This window comes from Aplysia californica, unplaced genomic scaffold, assembly GCF_000002075.1.
Source record: "Aplysia californica isolate F4 #8 unplaced genomic scaffold, AplCal3.0 scaffold00279, whole genome shotgun sequence".
Lineage (NCBI taxonomy): Eukaryota > Metazoa > Mollusca > Gastropoda > Aplysiida > Aplysiidae > Aplysia > Aplysia californica.
The window spans coordinates 839,910-849,470 of record NW_004797549.1 but is presented as its reverse complement, the minus strand read 5'-3'; the positions used below and the strand labels follow the sequence as shown (position 1 = coordinate 849,470).

At 38.6% G+C, this 9,561-nt stretch overlaps 1 protein-coding gene across 1 annotated transcript in view; it reads left to right on the top strand.

Annotated features, from left to right (window-relative positions):
- LOC101846219 (probable glutamate--tRNA ligase, mitochondrial) overlaps positions 1 to 9,561 on the top strand; it is a 25,764-nt gene that overhangs the window by 10,499 nt on the left and 5,704 nt on the right. Inside the window, exons 4-11 of the mRNA XM_005101362.3 lie at positions 918 to 1,136; positions 2,188 to 2,268; positions 5,167 to 5,259; positions 5,926 to 6,020; positions 6,250 to 6,304; positions 6,935 to 7,039; positions 8,020 to 8,186; positions 8,799 to 8,877. Of these exons, the coding sequence (XP_005101419.1) occupies positions 918 to 1,136; positions 2,188 to 2,268; positions 5,167 to 5,259; positions 5,926 to 6,020; positions 6,250 to 6,304; positions 6,935 to 7,039; positions 8,020 to 8,186; positions 8,799 to 8,877 (894 nt within the window). The remainder of the gene's footprint in view (positions 1 to 917; positions 1,137 to 2,187; positions 2,269 to 5,166; positions 5,260 to 5,925; positions 6,021 to 6,249; positions 6,305 to 6,934; positions 7,040 to 8,019; positions 8,187 to 8,798; positions 8,878 to 9,561) is intronic.

Sequence of the window (9,561 nt, the reverse complement as noted above, 5' to 3'; positions counted from 1 at the left end):
TCTGATACATTTCGTTTTATTGTCACCCTTGAGCAAAATCAGCAACAAAATAAAATTAACAAACGAAATACAAACCAGTTACAACAACAAACACAACAACAACAAAAACACCAAAAATGCATCTACTTTCGATTGGGACCTCAGATGGGAATAGTTTGTTTTCTTCATCTTGATCAGTCCTGCCTAAGACGGCCACCTGTCTTATATGGCCACTTTTCTCCTTGACAATAGGTGGCCGTCTTACACAGGTTTGACTGTATTTATATTACTCGAATATATCAGCCTTTGTGTAACAGAATTGAAGTTTTGGACACTTTATGGAGATTATTTGTCCACTCAAGGTCTAACATAGTTTGTGTTTGCTGTTTGTGTTGTTCTGTTGTAATATTTGTATTTTAAACTGAATGTGATGTGTATGGACTGGATATATAATAATTGATGATGCAGAATTAAGGTTCAAACTTCTGAAGATGTGCAAGAAAAATTTGATCGATAATGAAGAGTGGGTCTAAGTTTGAGAAGGAGAGTGAAGGCAAGATAATATAGGTAAAGTCATAATTGACACTGGTAGGTGGGTGGTACAAAAGTTTTAGCCTCTTAAGGGTGGCAAATGTGGGTGCTGGCTACAAAGTTGATCAGCGTTGGTCTAGATTTCAGTGAGAAACTGTTTACCCTTAATAGAATTTAAGTGTCAGGAACATGGAAGCTCCTGCGAGCCTCCATAATAATATACACAAACTGTTTTTATAATTTGTAGAGATAATAATATATATGATAAAACTATTTCGTTTAGTGTTTTCTTCTTGAAAGTAGAGGATACATGCATATGATGATGAATTTTAGATAAAAATATTTTCTACATTTGTAGATTTCTTTATATATATATATATGTTCTCATTTTTGTTCCTTGTAACCAGTCGGAGCGGCTTCACATCTACCACAGCAACGTGAAGACACTGCTCCGCAATGGCTGGGCTTACCCTTGTTTCTGCACGGCACGACGCCTTGAGCTGATGAAAAAAGAAGCTGCACGGCGAGGAGAGCCGTCGAAGTATGACAACCGCTGCAGGTCTCTCAGCCAAGAAAAGGTGCAAGAGTTAATGTCGAAAGGGACTCCTTATGTCATAAGGCTAAAGGTGAGCGAATACATTTACTTTGTCGTTTGAGTGCAAAACCTGGCACACTGTTTAAAGCGACATCATGTTGTGTCTCAAATTGGAAAAAAAAATGCCCTGCAATAAGCTATAACTTCTGCTCTAAGTGTACAATGACAATGATTATTTTCAAATTAGTCAAATATTAAAATACTGGTGCCAAACTAATGTAGAAAACAGCTTTAGCCAGACTTGTAAACTGTTTCTACTTGTTACATGCTGGTTGGGTTTTTTAAAAGACAGTATGGAACTCAAATCCTTTTGGAAGCCTCATCAAATGCTAATCTGTGGGTGGACCCTTTAGTAAGATTACTGTGTCCTGAGGCAAGGGTCTGAACTTTGGTGAACTTCATTGTTGTTTTTATTGTATGAGTTTAGTAATTGATCTTTTGTTCATAGTAAATTGTTAATCTATCAAAAATTTTAATCGATTTTTGGTGCATTGATTTTTCTTTTCATGATTTTTATGATTGTATTTATTTGATATGTGCGCATTTTTGTGTGCTGTTACAGTAGAGGTTTCTTAAAAGGACAAAATGTGGGTACTGTTTTCAAACACTAAATTACCATCATTACGTTGATGTATGTGGGTCTATTTTACCATAACAAACAATATTCAAGAGATCAGTGTCTGTGGTGTAATGGTTCTGCTCTGAACTGTTGCTCACAGAAGACGTGAGTGTGATTCCCAAGACCAGAAGTCTGTTTCATCTCAGTCTTTCTGCAGGAATACTGTATCTCACTCAGCTTGGGGCGTGGCCTTGACAGGCAGGGTTGAAGCAACTGATCTCCCAAATGATCTGAATGTGTCAATGGGTTTGTAACACATTCACAACCTTTACAAACGAAAAGAGGAATGCAGATGCCAACTGCTTGGTGTAAGACTCTGCCATAATATCATATTATGATTATGCCATTTTGAAAAGTGCTGTAGGATGTAGCCTTACTTTGTGGCAGTCTATGTGTTTTGGGTTGGGGGTTTTTTTTCAGTTTGTTAAACTTTTTTTTTACCTCTTGCTATTTTTGTCTGCAGCTTGAACCGACTCCTGACCCCTGGGATGATATGATCAAAGGACCAACTTCTCACAACATCGCGGACATTGAAGGAGACCCGGTGAGTTAAAGGAAACATGCTCACATACACATGCACACGCATACCAAAAAGGATTTGAAATCTGTTAACCCCTCCTTGCCTGCTCTTGGGGCATAAAAAATAAAACCTGTTTTGTTTCATGTATATCTTCGACATCCCCATAATCTAAAACAAAGCGACGTGGTGTGTACTGTGTTGCACTCGAACTATGAAGTCAGTCTGCCTCTCTACAGTTCTTTCGTGCAGTCTACATTTGCCGTGATGGCTTCGCATAGGTTGACTAGGCCTACAGATCAGATTATTGCAGAAATTTATCAAGATGCAGACAATGATGACGAAGATTTCAGTTCATCTGAAGAGATTTTTGTCATCATCTCCAAGATGACAGTGATCTCGAATACGGAGATTGAATTTTTTTTAAAAATCTCACTTTTACCTGCCAAATTCTTTTCCAGAATTACCTAAAACTGATTTATACCAATAGATTGTTCGTTCATTTCTCTTTATATGATATACACTTTTCTATATTTAGTGCTTATAGTAAGCGAGCTATTACCACTCAAAAGCAGACCATGTCATACACCCCCACTGTGGAAATTTCATTAGCACACGTGGTAGACTTATGGTTAGCAGTCAAGGGGTTAAACCACACTCAAAACAATTTAGAAAAGATAGGAGACAGGCTATTTCAGCCATCCTGTCATGGCCAACTGTAGGTGAGTTGGAATCCGCGTCTTGGTAGATAAATAAACATAGTAGATGATTTTACTTTCAGAAGGGAATCTAAACCTTGTCTTCTGCTTACAGTGTCCATAGATCTCATCAGTTCACCACAAATTGACTGCTTGTGTACAGCTCTGCTTTACGCCATTTTGAAAAAAGAAATATAATGACAGTCTTACACTGAGAAGGCAAAATGCTGATACTCTTGGTACCCCCCTACAACAGGAACAAAATCTGTTTTTTTTTTGGTGCTGTTTTGTAGATATTACCGGTGCGATATAAAAAAATATGCTGCATATTTTGAAAATGAACAGTCCTTTTTTTACTCTGTAACTTTGTTTAATTTTTTCCTACCTGAGGGCTTTGCACCTATGTAATAATAATACATGTCGTTTGTTTAGCAAATTTCCATAATTTACAATGCTCAATTCTCTTAAAAGGACAAATTAATAGCCTACAATGACATAAAAATACATACAGCATTCATGCACCAGGGCACTTAAAATGACACAAATTTGTGTATTAATGTATAGGTAGATATGAATACAGGGATATAGGCAGTGACAGGTATGTATAGAAATAATCCCTGCGAATGGTTTTAGAAAAATGGATCAAATAAAAACGCGCTGAATAATACCAAGTAAAAAATAGTAATGTCACAACATAAAATATCAGTCATGAAAACAAAATTTAAAAAAAATATGATGCTAAAAGTACTCTCTTTCTCTCCCCCCCCCCCCCCCCTAATTTGTCTCGGAAAGAGTTATATATATATAAGTACAGTCAAACTTTCCTTAACGGAATCTCGTGTAAAACGGAAACTTGTCTTTAACAGAATCTCCCTATTCCCCCTTGATATATCCCTCTTTAATTACTTGTATAAAACGGAAACCTGTCCAACACGGGTTTTACCGGTATTAGACAGAAAATGCTTTGCCTGCTCAGCCCCGATTTGAAACAAAACTGGCAAGTTTGGTTCTGCTGGCTCTAAACTTAATGCCGCCAGTTGAGGAAGGGGAGTGGGGGTGCAATTTGGGGGTAGATGTTACCCCATCTCTGTGAACCCTGAGCGATGAAGATGGTCAGGGTGGTGTGGGTGTGAAATCTCTCGAGTGCCAGTGAAAGTGCTCGAGTAGCAAGCCGCCACGGAAACTTTCCTGGTTAGCCAGAGGCCAGAGGTGTGAAATCAGTTTGACCAATGCCTGCCGCTCTGATTGTGCGGCCAGCCAATAAAAAAGTTCCTCGACCCGTTGCTACATGGCAGGGAGGGGTGGCATTGGTTGGCTGTGCTTATTACACCAATGGGTGCGGTTAAGGATGGAAGCAAAGGAGATGTTCAAAGGTTTCTGTTTTTAATAGGTCAAACAATGGTTCCTATGAAATGCATGCACTGGTGGTAATTAGATAAGTTATAAGACTGACGCATGTCATTGTCAGAGAGAATAGCAGTTGAGAGGTGTGAAGTTTTGACCACTTCTTGCCGACCGGACAAGCGACACTTGATCCCACTGCCTGGGCCTTTGACACCCCCCCCCCCCTTTCATCTTCCCCCTAAATTCTCCTGTCTACGACGGTATTTTTTTCTGGCTCCCTTGCGATTCCGTCTTACACAGGTTCGACTGTATGTACTTCAGAGGTGCCCATTTTACAGATAAATGCTGATTACTGAAATTGTCAGGATTTTGCCCTAGCGAGTGAGTTTCCACGGGTCTGAAGAGCACAGGTTTTTTTTTTCCTAGCCAATTAGCACTTCTGTTACTTGCTGGAAGATAAATTTGTAAGCAAAAACGTAAAATCACATGGAAAACTAGAAGTGTGTATGTGCCTGGTAAAAGACACTGGATGACACATTTTGAGAAACTGCGTTTTATTGCACTTACTGGTATAAAAATAATTTCGGAACAACTCTCTTTTAGAATTTTAAAGATAGTTTCAGTACTTTGTGATAATCAGTTGATATCATTAGGAGGCTTTGGTTTGCTCATGCAGTGTCATAGGGCACTTCTTACACCCAGAGCCCCCCTTCCTTTACTGTGTGAATACAGTCATGTGCACTACACACCACAAGAAAGCACCTACTTTCCACTAAGACCATTTACGCAATCTTTATTCATAATTTTTCAGGTCAATCTTTTCATGTATCATGCGACAGCAATCAATATTAAGTAATTGTATATTTTTCTCATCTTTCTGAAGATCCTGCTGAAGTCTGACGGCTTCCCAACGTATCACTTTGCCAATGTGGTGGACGACCACTTCATGGGAATCACCCACGTCCTGAGAGGAGCTGTGAGTTATTTGTCATTTTGCTCAGTACCAGCTGTTGAGTGTATAACAGCAATAACAACAGTGACAGCAGTAGTAGTAATAATAGCAGCAGCAACACTATCTAGGACACAACAGCAACGACATTAGTCACCTTGACATTTACAACTGCATGACATTGACAACTGCAATAACAACAGCATCAGCATTTGTAACAACAGCAACTGCCGCGATTATGACAAAAACAAGAACAGCAATGAATCTAAAAGCAATAACACCAACAACAAAGATATTACATAATGTTGATAAGAACAGTTCATGTTCTGTGTGATTTATATGATGACCTCGCTTTCAAGGAATGTCACTCTCTTTATTCAAATCTCGGAAGCATCTATGATATCAATGGAACAAACCATGGGTTTTAGCCTTGCTGTTTTATGAGATGCGTCTACAGTGCAGTCAAGGTTAATGATAATTGAAAGATTTAAATAGTGACAGTACTTCAGTCAACTTTTTGTTAAATGTAAATATAATCTGAACTTGATTTGAGTTGTGTTCTCATTACGGTGTTTGTCTAAACTGGCTTTGAGTTTAATTTTCATGCTATTTTGATGACCTGAAACATGACTGCATAAAACGTTGTCTCCCCACCACCTTCACACCACTTACATTCACTCTCTCCCTTTCTAGGAATGGCTGTCGTCCACACCTAAACACATCCTGCTATACAAAGCGTTTGGCTGGACTCCTCCGAAGTTTGGTCATCTACCCCTCATAGTTAATCCGTAAGTGATGGACAGCAAGCTTTTATTTGTTTGTTTGTTTGTTTGTTTGCATTTTTTTTTGCTTGTTTGTTTGTTTGATCATTTTTCAGGGCTGATTATAATGATGATGATCATCATTCACATCTCCCATAATTTTCTTCAATCTTTTAGAAGTGCGTTTACTTTTATTTTTCTTGTCTCAGTTCAAGGTTATATCATAATTTTATTTTTGTCTGCTTTTGTCTTTCAGGGATGGATCAAAGTTGTCTAAACGGCAAGACGATGTTCATGTTGAACACTTCAGGGTAAGTCGTAGTAAGATTTCTCTTGTGTTTCTTTTAGCAGTGATTTTTGTTTTTGACTCTATAACAGATTAACCTTGTGTTTCTTTTAGTAGTGATTTTACTTGACAACACTTCAAGTCACTCAAAACTTCACTGCCTCTGTGGCATGTAATTGTTGGGAAAAGAATTTTGGTGCCATCCTCATGGTAAGGAATCAAATGACAGAGTCAAATTGTCTTTGGTAATTAATTAGAGCCTGGATTGACTGTCCGTGAGGTGTTAAGAATCTTCATCTCTTAAATATTTTGAGTGGACCAACAATGATACATAGTGATACATATATGATGCACTCAAGCCTTAATGCTGTGCTCATTGGCTTTTTTCCTTATCTGTGGGGATTTTTAAATCAAAGAATCTCTCTCTCTCTCTCTCTCTCTCTCTCTCTCTCTCTCTCTCTCTCTCTCTCACTCACTCACACTCACACACACTCACACAAGCACACACACACACACACACACTTTCTCTCTCTCTTTCTCCTTTTCAAAATGTCATTCCATGCAAAGCATACAACCCTACAAAATAACTCTCAGTCAGATGAAACCCATTTTGAATATTTCAAAATCAAAACTTTCCGTTTCCCTGTGCATCCAGAGTGCTGGGTACTTCCCCCAAGCCGTGTTGAACTACATCACCTCCATAGGTGGGGGCTTCGGGCAGAGGACGCAGACCATGGACCTGGAGGAGATGTGTCGAACTGTAAGGGAATGTGTTGTGTGTTCTGCAGAAAGTACACTAATGTGTTGTGTGTTCAGAAAAGAGTATATGTTGATGTGTTGTGTGTTTAGAAGCCAGTGAATGGATGTGTTGTGTGTTTCGAAGCCAGTGAATTGATGTGTTGTGTGTTTTGAAGCCAGTGAATTGATGTGTTGTGTGTTTTGAAGCCAGTGAATTGATGTATTGTGTGTTTTGAAGCCAGTGAATTGATGTATTATGTGTTTTGAAGCCAGTGAATTGATGTGTTGTGTGTTCAGCAAAGAGTACACTAATGTGTTGTGTGTTCAGAAAAGAGTATATGTTGATGTGCTGATTTTTTTGCAGAGAGTAGAGTGGTGTATAGTGCATTCTGCGGAGTGTGAGTGTTTGTTGATTTGTTGAGTCAGTGATAATAAGCGTTTTGTGTTTTTGGAAGACAATATGCTAATGAATTTCTTGTTCTGAAACTGCTGCGTAACTGTAGATTCATCACGCTGGCACCAGCTGGACTGGGTGAAATAACATGTTACTTTTATATATGTAACCATTTATTCGTATATGTATTTTATAATGTACTAAAAGTGTATTTCTTTCTTTCTCTCTTTCTTACTCTTTCTCTCTCTCTGTCTGTCTCTCTGTCTCTCTCTTTCTCTCTCTCTCTCTCTCTCTCTCTCTCTCTCTCTCTCCCTCTGTCTCTCTCTCCATTTTTCTCTTTTCTCTTATCTCTTTCGTTTCCTCTCTCCATTTCTCTTTTCCCTGTCTCTCTCTCCCTATCTCTTTTTCCTACCTCTTTCTCTTTCACTCTCAGTTTGTTAATATTTCTCTCCCTTTCGTACGTTCATTAAGCACTCACTGAACAGTACACACATCAAACTACTCTCCAGTGTATACTCTGCGTCACATGCCTGCATTGTATCTCATTTTCATTACAGTTCTTTATCTTTACTTTATTATCATTATAATTTTTCCATGATTCCCCTCAGTTCAATGTTGAGGATGTCAGGAGAAACGCAGGTCGCCTCGACCCCTCGTGGCTGGCTGTGGCCAATCGTAATATCCTCCAGGAACGACTTGACTCCAACATTCCTCAAGTGCGGACACAGTTGGTGCAGGCCGTCAGAGACCTTGTCATGGAGACATTTGGTGATAGGTATGGGTTCTCCTCAAAATAATAATAGTAATGATGAAACTATGTGTTAGTTTCAAAAAATATTTTCAATATGAAGAGAAAAGTGAAGCTGACAATAATACAACATGCCACATCATATGCGTCTCTCAAATCTCATGCAGGAATTTATCACAGATTTTGAAACTTACACATATATCTATATATTACGTCCATCGGTTTAAAAAATGGGTTTTTTTTGCAATGAGTTCATTAATACCTTACACAACTGATGTAGGTGGCGCAAGCAGTCACTATGTTAAGGAACTGTAGCTTTGACTGACTGGGTTTTCCAGCTCAAAGGCATCGAATAAGAAATCTTTACAAAGATAGGATAATGAACCTAATAAGTGAGAGACAATTCTGATGGATGGTTGGCGGGTGATGTGATGTGGTTTCCTCCTTCATTTCTGTCAAACATCTACCATCCTTTTCTCTCTTCCTTCTCCTGCTTCTTTTCTTTGTATGTTTCTCTGTGGTAACTCCTCTGATCTTCAGCACCTGTATGACCTATTTGTACTGCAAGTGCCATAAAACTCTTACTAACTAAAACAAAGAAGAGTTGCAATCTATTTGAACTTTTTTTCTGTGGTGTAGGATGTGTCCAGGGCTGCTGCGAGACCAGATCCTGGGAGAGGAATACATCCTGGGCGTGGTGCGGTGGAGTTTGATCGATGTGAGTTGAGAAGGAAGATCAATAATTTTGTTTTTGTTCTTTTTTACATTCATCATAAATGTTTTGCACATCTAACGTTTACAGTGGAGTCGGATTAAATCAAAATCTGTGGGACCACCAGATTTTTTTTAGTTTAGCCGTGTTTTCAGTTTAAAGACATTATTGAAATAGCAAGGAGAACCAACCGGGAATTCTGTTTTCTTCGTTTTACTGCTTTTTTTGTATTACACGTGTGCAATGTCAGCGGACTCTATTGTATTTAGTTCCTGTGTGTGCAAGAGTGTGTCTGTGTGTACGCTGAGGGAAGAGCAGCTGTTCTTGTTTTTGTTTTTTTATAAGTGTATAGTTGTTTTTTTGTTTGTGATTAATCATTTAACTGTAATTATTTTCTGCTAGAATTTGTCTAAGTGTGCGCAGTAGGGTTCAGAAGGTACCCAGCTTACACTGAAATATGGGGCAGGGTGGTGTCTCAAAATTACCAATTTGTAGGCTATGTCTTTTTAATCCTTTTTGCAGCGATCCTGTGTTTGCATCCAAAAAGCAGTGTTTAATATAGGGCCTAAATCAAAGGAACTTTTTGTTGGTGGATCAAGTTTTGTTTTTTAAAATTAATTTTTTATTTGCTCACTGGCCTGCTGAAGTACCGTGCAAAGTTCTGTGAGCATTGGTAAATCAAATGATGAA